The sequence below is a fragment of the Peromyscus californicus genome, unplaced genomic scaffold (assembly GCF_007827085.1).
Source record: "Peromyscus californicus insignis strain IS unplaced genomic scaffold, ASM782708v3 Scaffold_4__1_contigs__length_199733344, whole genome shotgun sequence".
Lineage (NCBI taxonomy): Eukaryota > Metazoa > Chordata > Mammalia > Rodentia > Cricetidae > Peromyscus > Peromyscus californicus.
Window position 1 is genome coordinate 97799472 of NW_026294562.1, and position 27245 is coordinate 97826716.

Consider the following 27245-nt stretch of genomic DNA (forward strand, 5'->3'; position numbering starts at 1 on the left):
TTTATGGGACTAATGTGGCAGGGCTTGCTTCCCATAGGAAGATTTGAGACCTCCCAGGTTTGTGGGTAGTAGCATGGGAAGAGAAGTGTTAGGGACAAAAAGGTCCTTGTGCTCATAGATAGCATTAGGGAAACAAGGAATGTTAAACACACTAGGCTGTCCTTTCAAAGGAAAAGATGTATAACATGTTTTCTGCCCAGAAGCCTGGGAATGGAGGTGACTAATATCCTGGATAATCCCTGCACTATCTGTAGGGCCAGGTCATACCTGGCTCCCCCAAGTTCCCATAACCAGGACCAGATGTGGTTAATAGTCTAGATGACCTCTGTACTATCTTTATGGCCAGAGACTCCCCCAGACCCCCATAAGTAGGACCAGAGATAGTTAATAACCTAGGTAACTTCTGTGCTATCTCTATGACTGAGACCACACCAGATCCACTTCTAGGCCCTTAAGATAATACATGTAGCCTATCTTCAGAACCCATCTTCATAGAAGTGGCATGTACTTTGAGAAGAGTTTCTATGTAATCATGCCTCCTTGTGCACATGGGATTGTGTTACACCAGGAAACTTCTTTTCAAATTGTACTGTACTTAATATGCCCACAATAAACTGCTTGGTGTCAGATACTAGAAGTTTTAACCAACATCGACTACTGAGTTGTGCTGAACTGGATTTTCTGACACAGATTGTTACTCTGACATCCATTGTGTTTGCAGAGACCCCTATAGAGAAGAGGACATTGAACCTCTCAGTTGCTTTGATACTGGCATAGGAAAATAGGATAAGGGAGGCTCTGTTTGGAAATCTGACTCTCTTACTTTGATTAATGTAGCTGCCACCATCATCTTCCATAGAGCAGGTTTGTCAGATATCAGCATGTTTCCAGTGGGCCTCCTCTAATTTTTTTTTTAACTTTACATGGTCTGTGAACACTAACACATATTACCCATTTATACAGTAGATTACATTTCAGGAAACCTTGGGCTTAGTGGTGCCACTCAACACTGAATCATCTTGCAGAATCCTAAGTAATGCTGACATGCCAAACCACAATTACCAGGTCAGTATGAGACTCCTGTGGAACTAGCAGCATCACAGTACTTAAGGCCTCATCTTCCCTTAAATCCAGAGAAGAGGAGAAACATTGTAAGATCAGGTGGTACTACCATATGAAAATGTGGAAAGATTGTGGAATCACCACACCCAGTCTGTCCTCTAGCATCAATCACCCTGGCCAATATTGGGCCTTCCAGCTCTTAAATGTGAAGGTTCCTAATAGTTTATAAACCACTGGACACTGTCAGTCTCTGCTCCCGGGGGTAGTAGATGTGCTTGTAATGAGGGCACCAGTTTGAAAAAGGAACTATTTATTCTCCATCTGCTTGATAGTAGGATCTTGTAGAACTCACGATCTTGCAGAATAGGTCATATCTAGTATGTATTTATGTATGTATAAATGTATGTATGTGCATTTTTTTTTGCCTCACTGGGGGTTGAATCTAGGACTCATACATGTTCTAGGCAAGTGATCTATCACTGAGTTATATCTCTAGTCCTTAATTTTTTTCTTAAGATAATGATCTCACTAAGTTACCCAACTTGTACTGGAACTCACTACATAACCCGGACTGGCCTCAAACTAATGATCCTTCTTCAATATCTGAGATTAGTAGTGTGTAATCATACCCTGCCATGCCTAGTTTTGCTAACCTTGTGTGTATTATATACTCTTCCTATATACTTCTTCTTCCCCTGCAACAGAATTGCCATTTCTAACCATAGAGTTCTGGGACTGACATCATCTTTGCCCATATTTAACTAGTGACTAACACTATCCTGTATGCTGATGTCACAGTCTCCTAATACTATGCCTGTGAGACTGGGCTAGGACACTGAGGAACCCCTTCAACATACAGAATATTTTGTTTCTTTCCAGGAAAGGCATGGAAGAGGTATTATTATTATTACTATTAATGTTAATAGTACTATTACTATTAATGTTAATAATACTAATGCTGGCTGAAGACACAGACCTGTACTGGGATGTTTCTCCAAAAGCTTTCCTTGTAGAAGATCTGAGTTCTTGTAAAGGTTTCCCAGCTTTTAGAAGAAGCCTCTTGAAGTGACTCCCTTTATTGGAATTTGGCTGAGGTCATTAAGAAATTACTTCCCATCCAGACATGGTGGCTTATGCCTGTAATCCTAGCACTTGGAAGGCTGAAGCATGGGGATTTCTATTAGTTTAAGGCTAGCCTGGGCTGCAGAGTGAGACTGTTTCTTTCTCTCTCTCTCTCTCTCTCTCTCTCTCTTTCTCTCTCTCTCTCTCTCTCTCTCTCTCTCTCTCTCTCTCTCTCTCTTTCTTTCTTTCTTTCTTTCTTTTTTTCAAGACAGGGTTTCTCTTTGTAGCTTTGCGCCTTTCCTGGAACTCACTCTGTAGCCCAGGCTGACCTCAAACTCACAGAGATCCACCTGGCTCTGCCTCCTGAGTGCTGGGATTAAAGGCCTGCACCCGGATTAAAGGCCTGCGCCCCCACCGCCCGGCGTGAGACTGTTTCAAAACAACAGAGTTCATCTGAGGTACTAGACAGTGCTGTAATTTGTTGCCACCAGTAGTATCTCTTTCCCTCTAAACTTACACTGCGTGGGTGACTCATAAGCGGGGGGAAAAGTACTAATGTTAGACACAGGGTTCAGCAAACGTTATTAAGAATTCATTATATGCCAAGCACAATACCGTAGATTGATAAATAGTCTTAATACATTTTGTTGGGGAATGTATAGTTGTATCTCCAAGTCATATGTTGCACCAACTCCCACTGTGATATTTGGTGATGGGGCTTTGGTTGATAATTAGGCTTAACTGAGACCATGAGAGCCTCTGAATGAGATGAATATTCTTGCAAGAATGGGAAGAGCAAGTGTCCTCTCTCTCTCCGCCCTCCCTAGCTCTTCATGTCTTATATGCAACCCAGTGAGAAGGCAGCTAGCTGACTCTAAATCAGGAACAGAGCTCCCCCGGGAGCCTCCTCAGCAGGCTCCTTGATTTTGGACTTCTCAGCCCCCAGAACTGTGAGACAGAGATGCTGGTTGTTTAAGCCACACAGTCTACAATACTTTATCACAACAGCTCGACTGTACTAAGACAGCCCTCAAACAGCCGTCAAGGCCTTCTCATCAGGACCTTGTGTGTCTGAGGCCTTCCTGTCTCCACCGGAGTGTGTCCTTTCTTATGTCTCATGCCTTATTCTGGAATATTGCAGCACTCTCATTACTGGCCTCTTGTCTCTAGTATTTTTTTTATTGCATTTTACTGAAAAAAAAATCATACTTTTATCTTAGAAGTGGCCAGCATATAAAAAAAGCACAAAGAATAAGAATATGCACAAGAATCAGGAGGCCCAAGATTGTCAGTTGTTAATGTTTTATCCCACTTGCTTTGAGCTATTTTTAATACAGGCAATAAAAATTACAGATATTAAAGTCTCTTTTATCCCATAAGATGTCCTGTTCTCTCATGTTGAAATAATTACTATGAATTTTTAATGCTTTTCTTAGTCGGTGCTTTTATATACCTACATGAAGTAATCCCTATTATATATAGAAATTATGTTTTTTAATTTGATTTATACAGGTTAGCAGATTTTTGTCACCCTTTTTAATTGCTATATAGTTTAATAGCCTATGATTATACCAAATATGTATTTTAAAATATATTTAAAATTGCTTCTGGCTATTTTGCTATGTATACTAGTATTGACAACTTTGTACACATCTTCCATATAAATGAAGATGTGAAAGTTTCATGTCTTTCTCTAGAGCATATTTCCATGTGAAATTATGGATTATAAGATATGCACATTTCTTTTTTTAGCAGAGTATTGTAAAATTGTTCTCAAAATTGTTCTAATTTGACTTCTTTAACTTAGCAACTTTATGCAGAATATTATTTTTTTAAACACCATTGACAACTTTATATTATCAGACTGATATTTTATGACTATAATTAATAATATTATCTTGTTTTAATATGCATTTTACATGCATTTATTGGTTATTTGGGATTTCTCAACTGGAAATTCCCCAGTTCCTTCTTTTGTCTGTTTTTCTAGCCAGCTGTTTTCCTTCTTGCATAAGCATGTAGATGGTTGTAAGTATTCTAGAGAGCAACCCTTTGTTTTACATTAGAAATACAACCTTCCAGGCTGATGCCTTCTGATTTTGTTTATCGTGTCATTTATCTTGTAGGAAACTTAAATTTTGATAAAAGCATGTCTAGGCCATATGCTTTTTATATATGGTTTATTATGTCTTTTCCTCACTGAGGTTGTAGATCGTGCTCTTCATTGATGTGTACAGACTTAACAACTCTCAAATCATGAGTTACTAAATATTCCTTAGGAGTCAGGTGTAGGCTAAGCATTGTATGTGTATCATCTTAGTGTGGAGCTAGATGCTATTAGTTCTATGTTATATATGATATAGTTGACGAATGGGTACCTTACTTATAACCACCAAGCATCTAATGAATCTGAATTTGAATTCAGGTCAATATGAGTCCAGAATGGATTCTCTTAATGACAGCATGTTTCAGGGTTATGTGGACTTAATAAAACAAAATCAGCTTGAGTCTCATTATGTGTTCCTGGAGTAATTTCATTTCTCCTCAGCTTGCACTTCCTTTCCTTAGAACAACACCCTGTTTGAGACTGAAGGAACAGCCTCAGTGCTTTGCTTGAAATCAGCAAATAAATGGATTCTTCTTTTCACCTTACTGTAGTGTTTTTCGGGGATAGAAAATGAGATCTTCATGCTTGTGTGGCAAAGATTTGCCCCATCCCTCCTCCCCATTCTCCAGGCTGTCTTTTCACTCTGGGGATGATTTTCTTTGTTGCACAGAGTCTTTTAATTTTGTAATGTAACACATTTGTCAGTTGTCAGAGATGTTTTTGCACCGTCCAGCTTTCAGTTTGGGTGTATGCCCAGAAATGGAGTTGCCAGATATTCATATAATAATTTTATCTTTTGAGGAACCAGTGTACTGGGTCATATAGTAATTTTATCTTTTGAGGAACTGGCATGCTAATTCCAGAGCAGTTGTGCCATCTGAGACTGCCATCAACAAAGCATAGTCTCTAATATCCTGGCCAACTTACGTTTTTTTTCTTTTAATCTTAATTTTAATTTTTAATGGTATCTCTCCTAATGGGTACACAGTGGTATCTCGCTATGGTTTTGATTTGCATTTCCCCGATAATGATCATGAACTTGTGCATTTTGCTTTTAATGATGCAAGAATTTTAATCAGATTTTCCTTAGTTCCGTCCCCTTTTCTTTGAGATTACCTCGAGGTATAGGCCCTCCAGGGTTGCTTCATAATTAGTCAAGGACTGAGTTTAGGGCTGAGTCTGAACACTTTTATGTACTCAGTTTCAGAATTTTAATTTTTTCTCTTGATGATCTATTTAGTGTCTCAGCCTCTATTTTTAATCTAAAATATGGATATAATAATAGTGTCTTTTATTATTGGGTTATTTTGAGAATTAAATGATACAATTTGTGCTAAAAACTCAAAATAGAGACAGGGATATAGTAAAGGCTTAACACATTGGATGTCACTATGTTATTTTGTTGCTAGGATTTCTAATACTGTTCCATGTTGTCTCTTTTTTTCTGGGGTTACTCATTATCCTTAGAGTTAGTGTTCCTGCTGGCACCAGTGGAAAGGTTTTCATTTCTCCTGAGGTTCACTGGACGCATGCTCAGTGATCCCAGGGGTGGTACTGACGCCTGCCTCTTGAGAAGGATACCCATGGCCTCTCAGTATCTAGCTATAAAGGTCCCCCACAGACAAGGAGCAGTGATAGCCACACAAGCCGACATGATCAGTATGCAGTCTTTTCCCTATTGTTGCTCTCTCCTCAGAATGAGTGGTCCTTTAGCTTTTCTCTACCACTTCCTCAGTTCCTCAGCTAATACTGCCATGTGATAGGTGAGTTTAAGAACATTGGTGGTGGCAGAAGGAGGGACAGGTGTGTGTGTGTGTGTGTGTGTGTGTGTGTGTGTGTGTGTGTGTGTGTGTGTGTATCTGAAAAGGACAAAGACTGAAGCTAGGAGAGGAAATGCATATGTGGGAGAAAAGAAAGGAGTCAGATGGACAAAATCTATGAGAGAGGGATCGCACCATGCCAGAACTTAGGTGGGGAGACATCATTGGACTTATGGTGGATACTGGGAGAGATAGAAGTGGGAGTCCAGAGAGGGGACTGGAAGGTACCAGGAGGATATGATGAGGAATCAGTTCTTGATAAAGATTTGAAGGCAGCTCAAATCACTGTAGAAGGAAAGGAGTGCCAGTGGACTACTCGTAGAAATAGCCTAGATTCTGACCACTGTCTCCTTCTGGTGGAACAAGGAAAATATTAGATAAATGTTAATTTACCAGTTTCATAGCTCATTTGTTCAAATAGTTCTTAGATGCTAGTAATGTGACAAGCTTTTTGATTAGTGACATGAACTCCTGTCCTAAACTGAGGGAATTATTTAAATATTTTTGTTTTGTTATTATTATTATTATTTGTATGTGTGTGGTGCATATGTGTCGTGGATGCTGCATGTGTGGAGATCAGAGGACTACTTTCAGGAGTTGCTTCTCTCCTGTAAGTTTGGCAGATCTAAATCAGGTCCTCAGCCTTGTGTGTCAAGTTCTTTTACCCTGCTGAGCCACACCACTGGCCCAGGTGAGAATTGTTAAGGTCATTTTTTTCTTGGTAATCTGGATTTCAGGTTCAAACCTGGAAAATCCACCTCAGTTTGTCTCCCTGTCCTGCATTTTGTAGAGCAGATGTCGACATTTGGAGAGACGAGGTTGCTTATGGAGTTAGGACTTGCTGCAGTTTTGCTACATCACCAGAGCACAGCAGATGATCATCACATATGACACACTGTGTCACTCAAATTTGGATACAATCCCCAAAATATTTATAGAGAATTAAACCAATAGGTAGATGGGCATTTTTCTTAAACTGCTAATTCATTAAAAAAAAACTTGGGTCATGCTTATTAGCAGAGGCTGTGGGGTCCAGGGCTTAGATATCAGTAAGAACATGTATTTTGTTAGGCAGAGGAAGTAAATTCAAGGGGTCTATTTTGCACCATAGTGACTGTGGTTAATAAGAGCATATTATATATTTAAAATTACTCACAAAGTAGGTTTTAAATGTTATCACTAAAAATGATGTGAAATGCCGGGCGGTGGTGGCACACGCCTTTAATCCCAGCACTCGGGAGGCAGAGGCCGGCGGATCTCTGTGAGTTTGAGGCCAGCCTGGGCTACCAAGTGAGTTCCAGGAAAGGCGCAAAGCTACACAGAGAAACCCTGTCTCGAAAAACCAAAAAAAAAAAGAAAAAAAAAAGATGTGAAATAATACATGTAATATTTCTCTTTATTAGATATGTCACAATGTTTTTATATGTACTTGTGTGTATATATAGTGTTGTATACAATACATACATTTTTATTTGTTAATTAAAAATGACTTACCCATTCTCTAAAGTTGTGATAGTGAGTTAAGGGACTCTCGGTGCCTTTGCAGCATAGCTAATGCTGGTTTTAGATTATGAAAATATGGGACATGCTTTCTGAGTGCCTGTGAGCAGGGTGAGGACTACCAATACATTAAAATGTAAGCATTCCAAATTGGAGCTCCCTATCATATGCATGTATGATAGTTAAACTGTACCTCATTAATATGTATAACTAATGCATGTTAGTGAGAAAAGTTGAAGAGGAATAAATTTCTTGTGGCACAGCTTGCAGTGATCCTGCTATAAAGTGTGCCGGTGCATGGGTTCAGTGTGCAGTCTAGAGAGTCTGAATGGTGAAAAACACATGAAATATGAAATGCATTTACAAGGGAGATGGCAAAGTGAAATTGATATGTGTATTAATAAATGTCTAAGTAATTCAGCTAGGCACAAAGCGGTTCATAGAGTCATCTAACAATTACATAGGATGGGATTTGTGAGTACATTCTAATATATTACGTTAACAATCTTCCAAATTCAGACTGTAGAGATATGAAAGGCCTTTGTGTAACTCCAGAAGGAAGGAATGGACAATGGCAACATCCATAGGTAGGTAGGACTTAGCACAAAGAAAAAGAACAGAGCCTGGATAGGAGCCATGAGGAAGCATTGATTCCTAGCCTGGACATCTTCCCTGGGGCCCCTACTCCAGCTCTCTTGGTACTACAGTTACCCTTGACACGCCACCGTGTCCCAGGAACTTCTGTAGATGACAGAGACACTTTCTCTGTGTTTCTGTTGAGACAGATGGGTGGTTTTCAAAGCACTCAAAGGAAGTCTGCTGGGTGGTCCTGAGCCAGGCTAAGTCTTGGTCTGGAGTCTAGGCTCGGGTTCTGAGATACCAGGTTCTGAGAGACCTGCTTGCAGGTGACTCTCTTCTCTTGGTGCTTTCTCTGTTCAAAACATCCTCTTTCCTCCTGGGAAAGGCGTTCATTTGGTCTGACCTGGGTGAAGAATAGGGTCTCAGTACAGCGAGCAGTGTTCACTCTAGCATGGTGCTCAGGCATTTTGCTTTCAGAAAAAGTACAGACCAAACAAACAATGAGGACAAGGTAACAGCAACAGCCTTCGCTGTCTCGGTGTGCTGTCTGGGTGAACTCTGTAACCCTCACGGTTGCCCCTCCAAGTTGATTATTGTTCCCTCCTTGCTGAAGAGAAAATAGAGGCATGCAGAAGTAAGGTGATGTAGTTGAGATCATTTATCAGGGCCTGGCTCCATAAGTCAGAGTTCCCACTTACCACATGGTCTCCTTCATTCTCACGGCTCCTGACCTTTCTCTACCATTCTGGCTCTCTGTCTTTTTTTGTAAAATCATGCTAATATTCCTTTAGAGCCCTAGGAAGTGCTTTCTGTGAGATTATGTGTGCCTCTTTGTGACCCTCATTCCCTGACCTTTGTGAACCTAGAACCTTTCAGTGTTGTTTGGCAGAGTAACAGCAGGGCTGAGATGGTGGCCCCGGAAAACACTCAGTGACAGTTCTCCTCTCCAGTCAGTAGCATCCTTCATAGGACCTCATCAACAGCTGCCCAGGCCCTTGGCATCTCAGTCTTGTGGTTATATCATATAGTTGCAAGCAGAGAGAAGGGATTAATTGAGAGCTTGTATCTGGCACATACTGCGTTATTAAAAAAAAAAAGGGATAAATTGCCGGGCGGTGGTGGCACATGCCTTTAATCCCAGCACTTGGGAGGCAGAGCCAGGTGGATCTCTGTGAGTTCAAGGCCAGCCTGGGCTACCAAGTGAGTTCCAGGAAAGGCGCAAAGCTACACAGAGAAACCCTGTCTCGAAAAAAAACCAAAAAAAAAAGGGATAAATTAGTAAGTAGTGGAGTTGGGAGAAGTAATAAAGATTTAAATACTGATACCTTTTCTTCTAAGAAAAATGAATTTGTTTTCTGGTGGGGCTTTTGTTTCTATAAACTTGAGTGTCGTGCTCTAAAATAAAGGCAGAGCAGCCCTACCAACACCCCCCCCCTTAAAATAAAAGCAGAGCAGTCCCATCAGCACCCCTCCTTTAGTGCTTATTCCAACAAAGCTCAGTTTCTCCTGAGTGGATTCTGAGCAAATGTTTAAGAGATCTCGCTTGAGAGGTGTCACATGATGAGACTGCCTAGCCTTTACCTGTTGGGGTCTGGTTCCGCTTTCTCCCTCGTGTCCACTGGTAGTCCCATTGTTCCTTAAAGTGGGTTGTGTTTTTACCAAATACATTTTCAGAGGCAGGAGGATGGACTCTTGAACTGAGGATTTTATTCCTTTGCATGACTCCTGGAACACGTTTTTCAGAATGTCTGTCTAGTTCTTATGTGATGCCTTTATAGTTTTAATTTTTTCTCTTTTCTCTCATAGTATTTATTTATTTGAGATAAGATCCTATTCTCTAGCTTTGGTCTGTCTGGAACTCACTATATATCCCTGGCTACCCTCAAATTTGTGTCCTTCCTCTTGCCTCAGCTTCCTGAGTGCTGGGATTTTAGGTACTTGTCACCATGCCTAGCCCCATGGAGTTTTCTTCAAGGTCTTATTTAGATTACTAATGACTATCCCTTTCCACTGTCCAAACAGCTGACAGATAATTAGCATCAGAGACAAATGTACCATGAGCATTGGAGAGCTCAGACAAGAGGGATTTAGAACATGTTTTAGTAACAGGGAGGCTTGGTTACTTCTGGAATGAAGGAGCAAATAGGGAGAAGGTAGGGCCATCTTGGAGCTGGTAAAGGCCAGGCAGACAGAATAGACTGATTCCCTCTTGTCAAGAGAGTTTCACCAGAAGAGGGGTCTGTGGGCTTCAGGTTTTACATGGATAAGCAGGTTTAGAATTGATCAAAAGGTGTTTTATGGGACTTGGTGAAGCACAGGTTCATGAGGAGGGTGATGAATATTGCTCCTTCAGTTTCATTGGCTGCCCCTGTTCACTGCCTTCGGGGAGGCTGTGAATCTGGGTCACAGTGGACAAACACATGTCCTAGTTGTCTTCCAATTTCCACCTGGCTCTCCATGTCCATCACAGGGAGTCATGAGGGCAGCTGTCCTGAGAAACATTCAAGGTAATAGACAGATAAACAACCTGATTACATATAATCGAGTTTACTTAATATATCTTCAGGAAGGAGATATATTAAGAACACATTACAGAGTGGTGTGTCTTGAGGAGCTATTTTTTTTTTTTTTTTTTTTTTTTTGGTTTTTCGAGACAGGGTTTCTCTGTGTAGCTTTGCGCCTTTCCTGGAACTCACTTGGTAGCCCAGGCTGGCCTCGAACTCACAGAGATCTGCCTGGTTGAGGAGCTATTTTAAGGCTAAGATTTGGGCAAACTGAAGAGGGAAGGGAAGGAAATTTAGGTAAATACAGAACAAAATGTCGGGGAAGGAACAAGTACAAGCTGTGTAGAGAGCAATTTGTACTTATGTGGATGGAAATGGTAGAATGAATGTTAAAAGGTGGAAGTGGGTGAGGACACTGGGGGCAGGGTGAATGGAGACAGGTGCAGCTTCTGTTGGTTCTAAAGCACCTTGCCACAGAAACTGTGCAAATGAAACACTTAGGGCCAGAAGCCATTTCTACACCCTAGCCACCATCTTCTAGATGAGCTTTCTCTTGGGAGCTCAGCAATTCACAAGTTCGCATCTGCCTTTGAGCCTTTGCACACACTCAAGAATTCTTTCTGTTCCTTCACTGCCAGCCACTCATCAGCTATAGTGGGCATCATGATTCACAGCAACATCACCATCTTCTACCCTGCAGTTTTCGTGCTCCTTGGCATCCCTGGGTTGGAGGCTTATCATACCTGGTTGTCTGTACCTTTGTGCCTCATGTATGTCACTGCAGTCTTTGGGAACAGCATCCTGATAGTGGTCATCATCACAGAACGGAGCCTGCATGAACCCATGTATTTCTTCCTCTCCATGCTGGCCATCACAGATATCCTACTGTCTACTACTACTGTGCCCAAGGCCCTAGCCATCTTTTGGCTCCATGCCCACAACATTGCCTTTGATGCCTGTGTCACCCAAGTCTTCTTTGTCCACACAATGTTTGTCGGGGAGTCAGCCATCCTGTTAGCCATGGCCTTTGACCGCTTTGTGGCCATCTGTGCCCCACTGAGATACACAACGGTGCTGACATGGCGCATGGTGGGGAGGATTGCTCTCGCCATTGTCATCAGAAGCGTCTGTATCATCTTTCCCGTGATTTTCTTGCTGAAGCGGTTGCCATTCTGTCGAACCAACATCATCCCCCATTCCTACTGTGAGCACATTGGGGTGGCCCGCTTAGCTTGTGCCGACATCACTGTTAACATTTGGTATGGCTTCTCAGTGCCCATCGTCATGGTCATCATGGATGTGATCCTCATTGCTGTGTCTTACTCACTCATTCTGCGAGCAGTGTTTCGTTTGCCCTCCCAGGATGCTCGGCACAAGGCCCTGAGCACTTGTGGGTCTCACCTCTGTGTTATCCTCATGTTTTACGTTCCATCCTTCTTTACTTTACTGACCCACCGCTTTGGGCGGAACATTCCCCGGCATGTGCATATCTTGTTGGCCAATCTTTATGTGGTGGTGCCACCAATGCTGAACCCCATTGTCTACGGGGTTAAGACTAAGCAAATCCGGGAGGGTGTAGTCCACTGGTTCTTGGATATCAAGGCTCAGTGTTGTTTCTCTCCTTTGGGTTGATGGGTCCTTGCAAATCTTTATACTCAGCTTCATCAAGGAAGCTAGCCAAGGAGCACAGATCTCCTGGATAGAGAGGTATTTCCTTCTTTTGCTTCATCCTTGTCCTCTTCCCACTTTTCTGTTTTCTAATTTGTCCTCCTTATCTCTTTCTCTTGTTTAATGTGTGCTACCCACTTCATACATTTATCCTCAAAACTAGAGATGATAAACTAAGTGTACATTTCTCTGATAGGAGAATTTGTCTTTTTCAGTAATTGGATGTATCACAAGAAGTAAGGTTATAAACAAATAAATATATTTAGACATATTTAATATATGGAGAGGCTCTGATATTTTAAAGTCCCTAACACTGTTTCTTTATATAAAATCAAGTAAGCTGGGCTTGGTGGTTCATTTCTGTAATCCTATCACTCAGGAAGCTGAGGAAGGATTGATCTGGGTTTGAGAATAACCTGGCTTACATAGTCAGTTCAAGAGCAACCTGAGTTATAAAGCAAAACTCTGTCACAAACACCAAACCAAAGCTAATAAAAGTTCTCTACTATCTTCTATGGTGTCAGGTGTTTTTTTCTTTTTTAAAGGGCATGTATGTTCTGCCTTCTGGAATATTGTCTTATTCTTTAAATTTCAACTCAGGAACTACCATCTCAGCCGGGTGATGCTGACACACCTTTAATCCCAGCACTCATGAGGCAGAGGCAGGCGGGAAGAGGGGGATGGAGGAGGGGTTAGGGAGTGGGGTTGGGGGAAGGATGACAGCTACCTTCTCTGCCAAGTCTTTCTCATTTTCTCTAGGCAAGCCAAGGCTCCTACTTTTGCATGACTGGTTCATCTTATACACATCTCTACATGCGCAGAATGAGTTGTAATAAGCTGCTCATTTCTTTGTAACCAGAAATGACCGTAAATGCCTTGAAACCAGAAGAGTGTGTGTCTTTCATATTTGTACCTTTATATGTGAAAAGTGTCTGGCATTTAATAAATGTTTGTGAAGTAAGTGAAAAGGTGATGGCCTCCAAGAACTTAGAACATGAATCTCTAGGATACATTGAAATGGCCAGTGACATCAGTCCACAAAACCAGAGGCAAGTCAGCTGCTGCATGCAGCTCTATTTCTCACACATTGGCTCTAACTCAGACACTAGGAACAGACAAGGCAGGGAGACACAGGACACTCTTGACTCTTCTAGCTGGCTCCTGACAACCTTGCTGTTGGGCGTATGTAACAGTATTCATGAGATTGAAATATTCTCTTAAGGACTCACGTTCTTGACCCTTGCTCCTTCATACTTATTTAGGAAAGGTCATGTCCATTTATTTCTTCAGCTACCACCTACACTGGGACCCTTAAATTTGTGTTTCTACTCTCTCCCTTCTTCCACCCCTCCCTCCCTCTGTCTGTCCCCCCCCCCCCACCCCCGTATGTGTTTAGACACACACATCCTCCTATTCACTGGCTGTCACCTCTGGAATATAGAACCTCCTTTCAAGCCAGATTGTTTTCTGTGTTCCTTTTCTTGGGGAGTCAATTAAGGCAATCTTATCAACTTCACCAAGTGGGGAACCCTTGAGTTTTCCCGACTTCTTCCTCTCAGGCTGGCTCCTGAATAAGTTATTATCACTACCACTAATGATGAAATGTCTGCATAGTCATATAGGTGGTACTTGAAGTCATAAAATTTCGTTTGAATCTTATCCTCATTATTTTTTGTCTATGCAGAAATTCATTTAATGTTTTTTAATTCTCACTTTTTCACCTATAAAATGAGTACCTTGTGGCAACTATGGGGCACTTTTGTAGAGTTGTTGAGAAGGTTAAATGAAATAATCCATAAACACACACACACACACACACACACACACACACACACACACACACACACACACACACATCACTTAAATAATCCTTAGCTCAAACTGCAGAAAATCTGCTAGTACTGAGTTATTTGTTTAATTACAGTCTTATCTTTAATACTGCCTCTGCAAATTACTAACAATTTTATGTTATTTTACCTCAGGTTTTTTTCCCTTCCTTCCTTCCTTTCTTCTTTTTCTTCTTTTTTTAAAGATAGGGTTTCTCTTTGTAGCCTTGGCTGTCCTGGAACTTGAACTCAGAGATCTGCTTGCCTCTGCCTACCAAGTGCTGGGATTAAAGGTGTGTACCACCACACCTGGTTTTAATTTCTTAACTGAATTAATGTTTTAAATATTTTATACTTTAACCTAATTACAAATGACTCTATGTTAAGCATTGTAAAGGGCTGAACACATCAAGTTGCTACTTACTGGCAGATCTTCAGAGGATCCTTCATTAATTACAGAATGTTTTCCATAGACTAGGCTGTAGATGTAGGCGTGAAATACTTATGCATGTTTTATAATTTGATGTTCCTTGGTCAAATGAGACTGAAAGATACTGACATCTTATGAGTAGTGCACATGACTATTTAACAGAAGATAGCATTCAGTTTTTCATCTATTTCTGTGACCATAGATATCTGTTTACATGTCCACAAAATTATTATTGATTACACAGAAATTTACATTTATAATATATATATTATAAATTATAAATATTAGTATTCCATTAGTCAAATATGAAAATTTGAGTCAATCATAAACTAAGCAGTATATTAATAATATGGTGTTCTGACTTAATCTTTCATCTCTACTTTAAAACGTTACTGTACAATAGTATATTAATGTATAGCATAATAAATAGTATTAATGATGATAATAATGACCATCATGATGTGGATATCAAGTGGTCCCCACAAAAGGCTCATGTGATAAAGGATTTGTCCCCGTGTGGCATATTTAGGTGGAACTTTTTTCTTTTTATTTATTCTCTCATACAATACATCAGCAGCCTCCCCTTCCTCCACTCCACTTCTCAGTACCCCCTACTCCCCTCTCCCCCAGATCCATCCCTCCTCTGTTTTACTTCAGAAAAGAGCAGGCTTCCCAGGGATATCAACTGAACATGGCATAACAAGATGCAATAAGCCTGGACACATACCCCATATCAAGGCTGGATGAGGCAACTTTAAATTGAGTTAAATTAAATGAATTCCTGTTTTTTTTTTTCAATTTAAAAGGACTCATTTATTTAACTTTATATGTATGAGTATTTTGCCTTCATGCATGTACGTGCACCACATGTGTGCCTGCCTGGTGCCAACAGAAGCCAGAAGAGATCATCAGATCTACAGAAACTGGAGTTAAAGATGGTTGTGAGTCACCATGTGGGTGCTGGGAGATAAACTCAGCTCTTCTGCAAGACAGCCAGTGCTCTGAGCCATCTCTCCAGCTCCTACAGGTGGGAGTTTTGAGATGTGACTGGATTATGATGGCTCTGGTTTTATCAGTGGATTCATCCACTGATGAATTTATAATTTGGTGGAACTATTGGGAGGTGGTAGAGACCATGTCTTACCATTTTTGTTTCAGCATATTAGTACAAAGGTAAATTCCCCACCACATGGTTTTGCATACATGTACTTAGTTCTTTCTGATCTGCTGTTTCTTCTTTTTCTACAATTTTCTATGTAGATTGAAGATTTGTGGGTATAGGTGGGATCTTAATAATGTACACACTGAGTAACAGCAGATCACATTCACATATGCTCCTATGTTAGTGATCTGGAGTCATCAGCAGATGTTGTATGTGCAGAAACTGTAGGAAGGATTCTCTCTGGTTTCTGAGCTGGGATCTCTGGAGACTAGCTCTGCTGGGGTTTGCTTATGTCTAACCAAACCAGACACCCTCTATGGAACACTGGGGAAGAAGCGATCTCCTGACCTAAGGGATCCTAACATGAGGTACAAATATCATCCCCTGCCAATCCAGACCCTGCATCACAGGTGGAGAAAGGGACTCTCTTCAGCTGGGGTAAACTTCGGGCTAAGTGTTTGGTTCTTAAGGTTTTTAGGTTTTCCCTGCATGACTGTTGATTTTGATAGGATTTTTTATGTCCTCTGGAGCATGGAATATTGTAGAAGTACTCATTTTGACATCTTGAACTTCTGTGTTCTGCAGGAGTGGGACTAGAGTTATTTTCCCCCAGAATATTAAAGTAACTTAAAATATTGAAATATTGAAAGCGGGCATATTAAAAATTACAATTTAGTTGGCTTAAAACATTTCCCTGATACAGAATTAAGATGTATTATAATTTTACTGGCTTTAATGGAAGAAATTTAAAAGAATTAAAAAATAAAATAGAAGCAATTTAATAATTATTAATTCATAAAAGTATGCATATGAGTTTCTATTTTTCCTTTTCCTTTCATGCTTCAGCTATGGCACAGAATTGTGTTGTCAGACGCTGTACTTCAAACTTTGATACTTTGTTCATTGTGGAGTTGTACTTAGTTTTTTGCTAAAATATTATTTCTCTTGATTGGTGACATTTCTGTACATAAGATAAATTCCTCACTTTGTTTTAGGATATTCAGCATCCCAAGCCATAAAGAAATGAAGATCCTTATGATATCATGAGTCCTTATGTGAACTTGAGACAGAAACATTTGTGTGTGTGTGTGTGTGTGTGTGTGTGTGTGTGTGTGTGTGTGTGTGTGTGTGTTGGATGTGTGAGCATGCCCTTGTGCGTGTGCAGAGTTCAGAAGATATTCCACATCCTGTCCTATTACTCTCTGCCTTATTCCCAAGCCTGTCTCTCACTGAACCTAGAAGGTAGCTGGGTGGCCAACAAACCCCAGTGATCCTCGTCTCCAACCTCATAGTGCTGGGATTGTAGACTTGAATGACCACACCTGTCTTTTTTTTTTTTTAATGCATAACAAGCACTTTTGCAGGCTGAACTATCTCCTTTTAGAAAGCTTTTTATTCAGAAACAGAGTAAAGACATCCTGTCTCCTCAAGCCAAAGTGGATTTGGATTTTCTGTTGCTTATAATGTAATGTAGTATGCCTCACAGACAGAAATCAGATTATGCATCTGGATCTACAATTAGCTTTTTGTTTACTTAATTATATGCTATGGTTGACACTTCTTTGTGTATACATGTGTGTGTGTGTGTGTGTGTGTTCATGTGTGTAGAGGTACACATGTGTATGCTTGTGCGTGTGTGTGCATCCATGTAGAGATCATATTCAACTTCAGCTGTTTTTCCTCAGGAGTCATCCGTGTTGTTTTGTGAGACAGGGTCTCCCACTGAGATCTGAGGCTTTGCCAAGTATGGAGGCTGGTCTCCAGCAAACCCCAATGGCTGTCCTGTTTCTACCTCCCAGCAATGGGATTACAAGCTTATGCCACCATACACAGCTTTTTAAGAGGGTGCTGGGGCTCAAACTGGATCCTCATGTTTGTGTGGCAAGTACACCAGATAGAGTGAGTTATCTTCCCAGCTCCCATACATTTAAAAATGGAAACAAAACATTTTGTTGCAATAAAGGCCCCTTAACTTACTCCCCTAGGGTGGGTTTGAAATCATACAACTGACTCTACATTGTAAGAATGTAGATGTCTGTAGATTCTCATGCTGTAATTTCAGAAAGTAGACAGCAGATGTTACTGAACAGAAACATTTGCAAAGTTAAGACTTTAAAAAGCTATTGTCAACTTACTGTCCAAAATGGCCATAGAAAGTTACACGTCTCAGCTTTGGGAGCTGTTTTCCTTATGTTTTTAAGATGATATAGTTCATTTCTTTAAATTTTATGTGATTGATCATCTATTCTTATGTACAGACTGATTTTATTATAGTATAGATCATCCATTTTAATTCTTTTCATGCTTAAAATATATTATGTGTTTTCACCAATTTTTATTATTTCAGGACATCAATCTTTTTTCTATTGCAAGCTTCCTATAGATATTTCTCCTAGAATCACTTAGTTTTGGAATCCTCCACTCTATTTCTATAAAGTTGTCAGTCATTTGCTACTTTCTATGGAACCTGGTTCTCTTATTTTACTCAGATCTTTCCAATATAAAAAATGTTTTATCTTAAAACACTTGTTTTAATTTTGAATATTTTTATAGTTTTGCTATTTAGGCATAACACTTTATGTGGAATTCCTAATGAGTTGGGAAATAATTCTATATCCCAATGACATTAATTGAATAGATTTTTCCCCATTAGATTGAAATTGTAAATTCCGAATGCATTTCCATTAGTTGCTTGGATTTCTGTTAAGTTGTACTGATTTGTTCACTAACAGTAGTTACCACTGATTTTGTATTTCCATGCTAGGCACTGTGTTAGGCAGTATGTAGAGTGTATTTAATTCTGACAAGAAAAGTATGAATAATTCAGTATTACAGATCATGCCAAATTCCTAAGATGTAAAACACTTGCCTTTAAAAAAAATCAGTAACAAAAGGTCAGAAGAAGTTCAGGATTTGAGTGGAGGAGGGCTTCCTGGGTGGTAATATATAGGCTGGAAACTGGAAGACTTTCAGGGTAGAGCAATTTGTTTTAGGTGAAGAAGTGTTTGTCAAAAGAGAAGAAAACTGGAAAATTCAGGTTGAGTGGAGAGCAGGTGACACTGTAAATTAACTTTGACAGTGTGTCTAAAGCTGGAAAAAAAGAATAATGCAGGATTGTGGAGGGTTTTCTATGTTTGAAAAGTTTTGGCTTTAATTTATAAGTTGATAGGGTTATTAAAAAAACATAGGGACTGGGGCGATGGCTAGTGGGCACGAGTGACTGAAAGCAGGAGGATCTGGGTTCAAATCTCCAGTACCCACACAAAAAGCTGGGCATGGTTGTAAGTACCTGTAATTCCAGTGTTTGGAGATAGAACAGGAGGATCCTGCAAGTTTGGTGGCCAGCCAACCTAGATAAGACCTCAAGCTTCAGGTTCAGTGAGACATCTAGTGGTGAGTGATAAAGATATCTGATGTCTTCTTCCCCTAGCCATTACACGAATGTGTACACTCTTACACACACACACACACACACACACACACACACACACACACACACACACACACATCAAAACAAAACAGACCACCACAAACGTTGTTTAGAGCCTGTCACAAAGGCTGTTATCAGAGCTGCTGAGTATAAAGGGGTGAGGATGGGAAGCAGGAGATGGGGAGTCTTGCCTGGCATGGGGATACAGTTGTAATGATCAGGGGAGTGATCAAAGCCTGGGAAAGAGTTAATGTGAAAGTGAGAACAAGTGTGGTCAAGAACACTTGTTTGTATTTGCAGTGCTAATGTGGCAAGTGGAGGGGTAACACTATTCACTTTGAGTCACTATGATGTTTGTTCACCCTCTACCAGAACTTATGACTGCCTCTTCCTCCTGCCTCTCCTTTTTTGTTTAGTCTTCACAGGGAGACTTCAAAAGCAAGCATGCTTGGAGCTAACCTCACCATCATCCATCCAACTGTGTTCATCCTACTTGGAATCCCAGGACTGGAGCAATATCACATCTGGCTTTCTATCCCTTTTTGTCTCATGTACATCACTGCAGTCTTGGGAAATGGAGCCCTGATCCTTGTTGTTCTGAGTGAACACACCCTCCATGAGCCCATGTATGTCTTTCTATCCATGCTAGCTGGCACTGACATTCTCCTGTCAACCACCACTGTGCCCAAGGCCTTGGCTATCTTCTGGTTCCATGCTGGGGAGATCCTCTTTGATGCCTGCATTACTCAGATGTTTTTCATTCATGTTGCGTTTGTGGCTGAGTCAGGAATCCTGCTGGCCATGGCATTTGACCGCTATGTGGCTATTTGTACTCCTCTGAGATACTCAGCCATCTTAACTCCCATGGCAATTGGAAAAATGACCTTGGCCATCTGGGGACGGAGCATTGGGACCATTTTCCCTATCATATTCCTGCTGAAGAGGCTGTCATACTGCAGGACCAATATCATCCCACACTCATACTGTGAGCATATTGGTGTAGCCAGGTTGGCCTGTGCTGACATCACTGTCAATATCTGGTATGGCTTCTCAGTGCCAATGGCTTCAGTTTTGGTAGATGTTGCACTCATTGGTATTTCTTATACTTTGATCCTCCAGGCTGTGTTTAGACTTCCTTCCCAGGATGCCCGGCACAAAGCTCTCAACACCTGTGGCTCTCACATTGGAGTAATTCTCCTCTTCTTCATACCATCATTTTTCACTTTCCTTACCCACCGCTTTGGCAAGAACATCCCCCACCATGTACACATTCTTCTGGCAAATCTCTATGTGTTAGTTCCTCCCATGCTTAACCCTATCATCTATGGTGCGAAGACCAAGCAAATTAGGGACAGCATGACTCACATGTTGTCTGTTGTGTGGAAGTCTTGAGAGCGATCACAGTTCTCAATGCTCTCTTACCAATATGAGAAAGAACTTGCTGGTGAGTTCCCACATTCAGGCACTGTATTATCTGCAGCAGAAAGCAAATGGGTTCTAGAATAAAGTATATGTGGGTTCAAATCCTGGTTCTATTTTGGTCTGATTGTGAGCCATGGGAAGTTCATACTTTAGAAATTTAATCTCAACCCATAAAATAAAAACCTCATCTACTTATGTTATAAGCTTATTGTGAGGATTGAATTGAGTATATGAACCACTTGATATGATGCCTGGCATTATATGGATTCTCAGTAACTTTACTTTTAATTTGAAGTATGTTGACTGAAAAATATATTTTCAATTTTATTTTTGTGAGATTTCCAGTGTGTCCAGAGGCCTCTCTTCCCTCCCGTGCTTGCCCATTCAGACTGCATCATGAGCATTGTATTCTCCGGCATCGTGGCTGTCAGTGCTACACAGCTGCAGTAAATATAGAATTAGGTGAAAATATCAAAGAGTGCCTTGAAAAACACCAAAGTGTTTAAATATGTTAAGGTTGGAGTTGATTGTATTTACATGTAAGGGAATTTGATTATTATTATATGCAAAAATTCTGCTTTTTCATTTAGCAAGTGGGTCATGTGATGCAGCTTAGGCACAATCCATAGAGTACTAAGTATTTGGGCTGAATGCATGAACAAAGAATAAATGTGATCAGATCATATTGGTAATATAAAATCGACATGGAATCTAGAAATTCTAACTCTTAAGTCCATTATAGTTTTTTTCCTTAATCAATTGTCTGGCTTTAAATCTCACAAATTATGAATATTTCCAAATTAATAATCTATCTTAGACTTTTCTTTAGAGAGCCACATTCATATATTCAGCTCTTTCTTTTTCATAACTAAATTCCATTTTTGACAATTTCATGTATTACATATAATGCATTTTGATTGCTTTCAGCCTCACTTTTTTTTGTTGTTGTTTTTTGAGACAGGGTTTCTCTGTGTAGTTTTGGTGCCTGTCCTGGATCTTGCTCTGCAGACCAGGCTGGCCTCGAACTCACAGAGATCTGCCTGCCTCTTCCTCCTGAGTGCTGGGATTAAAGGCATCTTTTTTTTGTGAAATTAAAAATTTAAAAAATATGTGTATGGGTGTTTTTGCCTGCATTTGTGTCTGTGCACCATGTACATGCCTGATGCCTACAGAGGCCAAAAGGGTGTCAGGTCCCCTAGAACTGTAGTTACAGATTGTATGGGCTGGGAACTGAACCTGCGTCCTCTTTAAGAACAGCCAGTGTTCTTAACTGCTGAGCCATCTCTCCAGCACCTCAGCCCTTACTATCTCTTGCCATCTCCCACATTCCAGTCCTTTGCTCACATCCAGGCCTTTTTTGGTTGTTGTTTTGTGACCCTCTGAATTTAACCAGGGCTACCCATGTTCGTGGGTTTGGAACTACCATGGAGCCTGGTGGGCTCAGCAGTGTAGATAGATAGCTGAGATTCTGGAGAGCGAGCTGACTTGTCTTCAGCTACATTGAACGATTTCTTGCCATCTCCCTTTCTGCATCTCACAGGCATCTCAAAATAAATATGTCTACATTTGAAAGAATAGCTTAGGCTACCCTACATAACAAATCATAGAATTTCTGGGGAATTAGCAAAAGAAATATTGCTATTTCATTTAAAATGTTGCTTGTGGCAGGAGCTCTTCTTCACATAGTGGATGTTGTGGTTAAAATGTGAAAATCACCTATATCCTCATGTACCTTTGAACACTCATTCTTCTTTCCTGGTGCTAAAATGTTGGTCTAAGAGTTATAGGGCTCTTATTTATTTATTTACTTACTTACTTACTTATTTTGGAGTCAGTGTCTTGTCATGTAACTGTATTGGTCTTGAACTCACTCTGCAGACCAGGCTGGCCTTAAATTTGCTGGGATCACAGCTACTATGCCTGGCCTTAAGTTAATTTTTAATAGTTCAAATGTTTTCTTAGTTGAGCTGTTAGATTTTTTTTGGCAAGATACATTTATTAGAGCCCTAGGAGACCTCTCATAGTTTGATTTCACTGCATGCCAACCCGCACATCCCAAAGTCCTCTAGAGGTATAATTCTTAACTTCTCTGTATTTCCCCCTTGCTAGCCTCGTGTTCATCTCTCCAACTTACTGGTGGGTAATCTGGAGTTATAGTGCTTTATTGGGAAAGGTCTATCTTTACTCTGACCATTACCGTTCATTGCTTTATGTGAAGTGTTTATTGGGTACCACACCCATACCACAGACTTCTTCCTTAAACATTTTATTTAACTGACAAGTTTGGTTGGGATATTTTTGCTTAAAGCTTTGAAAAAAATCATTTCTTATTGTTTGATGTTTACCTAGAAGCAGTGCATTTTTCCATCTCCACAGGGTTCAGTTTATTTTTAATCCAATGTGCCTCTCCCACTGACATATATGTATCCCAATCTGTGGAATGTGGGAATTGGATTATATGGAGAAGGAAAATTAAGGTTACATATTCAATTAAGGTTGCCAAACAGCAGACCTTAGAATAAGAATATTACCCTGGGTTTTGTGAGTGAAATCTAAGTTAGTCACAAGGGCCCCACAAATGACAAAAAGCCGCAGAGCTATTGAGACTAGTGTTGTGAATGGGAGAGACACAACTGGATTTTGCTAGTGTTGGAGATGAATCGGTACAACAAGCCAAGAAATGTGAGCAGAGGAGACAGATTCTCCCATGGCTTATGGAGTTAACTCCATAAAGGCACACAGCCCTGCCCATGCCTTTGTTTAGCTTTGGGAAACACATTTCAGACTTCTGACCTGTAGAACTGGAAGAGAATAAAGACATATTGTTTCAAGCCACTAAGTCTGTGGGAATTAGTTGTGTTGCCTGTAGACTCCAATACACTCACCATTTACATTTTGTTTCCTGCTTGGAAAGTGACCAATTATTTCCACATATTTTCTGCCCAGTTCACATTTAGCTACCTCAGACATGTAGCCAACACACATGACCAACCTTTTCTTTCCCAGTATCTCTTCTGGTAGTGCTGTGCGTTTGAGAGGCAGGTGGTCTGATCTCACAGAACACACTAACTCTTACTGTCATCACTGAACTCTCCAGTTTCTCTCATAACTCAGCTACTATTCACATTTCACACCCTTTGTGTGGTTATTCGCTCACTTACTTCCAGCCATGTAGAGGGTGAGAGATCACCAAGAACACACATCCTGCTAACCACCAGCCACACAGGACAAAAGTTCCTGGGAAGCTATTGGAGACTTTGTAATCTGGCCTCTAGATGGGGCCACAAGACTGACTCATCAGTATGGGCAGAAATAATGTGTGTCTTACACATTTAGGTCATTAGGTATCCTGCAGAGTCCCCATGACCTCTGGAGGACACATGGAAGTCAGCAGCATTTAAAGTGAAATGGTTTTAGAAGTCTGGGTAAACACATGGAGGAGCACCACCCGCAGTCACTCATCCAGAAAGGACACAGCGTTTTACATTTTTTGGTTTGCGGACAGCCCAGTGTTTTGTTGCACTAAGCAACTGAGCATTTGAAGTTGTTCTCTTACTAATACAGTCACTGAATTATTCTGATTCTTAGAACTGCTGTGTGCCAAGAAGTATATTTAACTACCAGGAATTTCAAAGGACAGTGCAGTTGTGTTTGGGGCACCTTAACACTGCCCACAGCCATAACTGTTCTTTGTGTGCTTCGTCAGGTGGACTACTGGGTTAGTTAGAACAGTTCCAGTGTTCATCTTTTACCCCTAGCTCTTGTGTTTTAGTCTCAAATTGCAGGTCATGGATGAAGTGCTTATCTCATTGGGAAAGAATGAAGCTTCCTATAGATACCTGAACATGGCTTTCAAATTCACCCATCCTGATTTAAGTGCTGATTACTTGTGGCTGTACTGAAGTTTTTGACCCCCCCCCCCCCCCGTGTCATTCTGTATGAAACTACGTAGTTCTGATTTCCTACTGATTCTTATCATTGTTCCACATCCAGACCCTGTTTCTCAGGTAGCTCATTGTCAAGCATGGATCCATCTCTGGATGTCTCTGAAGGCTGCTTCAGTTCCCAATTTTGTGTGTGTGTGTATGTGTGTGTGTATGTGTGTGTGTGTGTGTGTGTGTGTGTGTGTGTGTGTGTGTGTGTGTGTGTGTGGGTGTGTGTTCAGGATAAGTCTTCTCTTTGTAGATCAAGCTAGCCTCTGCATCCCAAGTGTTGGAATTTCAGGTATATGGCACCCCACTCACCTACATTATTTTAATCTATGGGGAAATACACCCCTTTTACTTTCTCTGACCATTTGAACCATCCATAGTGAATTTGTTAGGTAGCTGCAGGAATAGGCACTCTGTGCTAGACACACTGTTTTCTTCCTAGTTTTACTACCATTAAAAACAGTAAAAATATATTCTAATAATATAAAATGGCACATGGAATAATTTTAGCAGTCTTTGGATTTTATTGCAAAATATATGACCATTCTAAGGAAATCACATTTAGTCGTAGTCTTTCTTGTCTACTCCTTCTTTCACTCCTTCCTCTTCTTCCTTCTCATCATCTTCTCCACCCTCTTTTCTTCTTATTTTTCTCTGGTGTTAAGGATCTAGGCCCCAGGCATACTAGGCACATACTCCAGCACAGAGCTAGCCCTCAACTGTCTCTTAGTTTTCTGAACATTGTAGTCACATAGAGAAGTGTTAACTCTGTCCACTCACAGATTATGCAAGAAAAATTAAGAGTTTTAATTAAATAACATAATTTCTTCTTGGCTTTAGGATTGCTGCTGATAGATACAAGTTGTTCAAGGAGAATTAGAATTTATTGGTTTATAGAACAGAGGGAAAGGCTTAGAAACTAGATGTTTGCCCATTCAGGTAGGATGTTGGGTCTTCATTTTGATCCCAGTCTTGCATAATCATATAACATTTGCAGGTTGTCTTATCAGAAGGGGAATGTACCAATATACTGCGAGTGATTTAGAAAGTCATCTTCCATTCAGATAATATGTAAGTGCAGATTCTGTTTTAGGGTGTGGAATATAGAAGTGTCCTGACAGTATGGAATATGTAAGTGACAAATCATCCCTCCATTCTCTCTCACTCCCCACTGTAAGTATAATATTATATTATATTATATTATATTATATTATATTATATTATATTATATTATATTATGTTATGTTATGTTATGTTATGTTATATTGTGTTATATTGTGTTATATTGTGTTATATTGTGTTGTTATATTGTGTTATATTATACTCTTGTGTATAAGATCTGTTTCATACGCCCAGTTGATTGACAGCATGGCTTCTTACCACTAAGGGAATACCTCAGCACAGTCATAGGAGGATAGTTACAAAATCATACAGGAATAAAAGCAAACAAAAAAGTGGTGTGTGTGTGTGTGTGTGTGTGCGTGTGTGTGTGTGTGTGTGTGTGTGTGTGTGTGTGTGTGTGTTATGCATACTTCTCTGCATCTCACCTTCATCTTGAAATAGTATGCTGCTAACAAATTATACATGAAGTCATAGTTTTGGTCTAGGTTCCTGCACAAGGCTCCACCAGACCAAAGCAGAATGGAGTCACTTGTGCTAAGTCTCATGTAATTTATCTGAACTGTATACTGGGCTAGTTGTTTTTTTTCATACAATAGGTTCCAGTCAACTTGAATCAGTACAAAACAGAAGGCCCTTCAATTTTAACCCTTTAGGGAAAGTAACAGAAACAACCAATCTACTTTTTGCTGTTTTCCCTTTCTTCAGCACTTGCCTACAGGCTCCTCTGCTCAGTTCATGGAAATGTTTATTGTATTTTGTGGAGTAAGTTGGTGTTCAATTTTAAAATGATAGATAAAATTCAATTTAACCCATAAACTAGGTTTATTGTAATTTTGCCTTTTAATGCTGCATTCAGTAAGTAGTTCTAATGGGTAGAGTTGCTCTTATGCAAATATGAAATTTAGTTAGAGTCAAATGTTTTCTAAAATATCAGTAATTTTGGAACTTATTTGTGTGTTTAAAATGAGAGGTGATTGTATCCCCTATTTCCTCTCTGAAAAGTTTACTATTTTTCTTTCTTCTTTCTCTTTTTCCCTTTCTTTCTTTCTTTCTTTCTTTCTTTCTTTCTTTCTTTCTTTCTTTCTTTCTTTCTTTCTTTCTTTCTTTCTTTCTTCTTTCTTCCTTCCTTCCTTTCTCTCTCTCTCTCTCTCTCTCTCTCTCTCTCTCTCTCTCTCTCTCTCTCTCTCTCTCTCTCTCTCTTTCTTTTTGAGACAGGGTTTCTCTGTGTAGCCCTGGGTATCCTGGAACTCACTCTGTAGATCAGGCTGGACTCAGTCTCAGAGATGCACCTGCCTCTGCCTCCCAAGTACCCAGCAGATCTTTTTTCTTTCTGGCATCATGCCCCTCAGCATATGAAGATGCCAAGGGTTTCTAACTTAAAAAGAAACCTGTATTCCAAATATTTTTCCTTTGGTCTCCCATTGTACTTCCTGGTCTTACCCTGTATTCCTAGGGCCTGCCTTTCACTGATCTGACTTCTTTGTATATTGCCTTCATATCCTCATTTCTTTAGTGTGTGGCTATCCATCTCGTGTCCTATTACAACACTAAATAGCTTTTTCTAGGAACCTCATAATCCAAAATCCAACCAGTCTTGTATTAGGGTCTCATTAGATAGC

General features: G+C 40.2%; 2 protein-coding genes across 2 annotated transcripts; both read left to right on the forward strand.

Moving 5' to 3' along the window:
- The first annotated feature begins 10849 nt into the window (after window positions 1–10849).
- On the forward strand, window positions 10850–12815 carry LOC128094706 (olfactory receptor 52B2). Its single transcript, XM_052713196.1, has one exon. It carries the CDS (start codon window positions 11298–11300, stop codon window positions 12264–12266), a length of 969 nt encoding a protein of 322 aa, XP_052569156.1. The 5' UTR covers window positions 10850–11297; the 3' UTR covers window positions 12267–12815.
- Window positions 12816–18167: 5352 nt separating this feature from the next.
- On the forward strand, window positions 18168–24475 carry LOC128095170 (olfactory receptor 52B2-like). The gene has a single exon (XM_052713940.1). The coding sequence runs from the start codon at window positions 19595–19597 to the stop codon at window positions 20540–20542; it is 948 nt and encodes a 315-aa protein (XP_052569900.1). The 5' UTR covers window positions 18168–19594; the 3' UTR covers window positions 20543–24475.
- Window positions 24476–27245: the final 2770 nt, after the last annotated feature.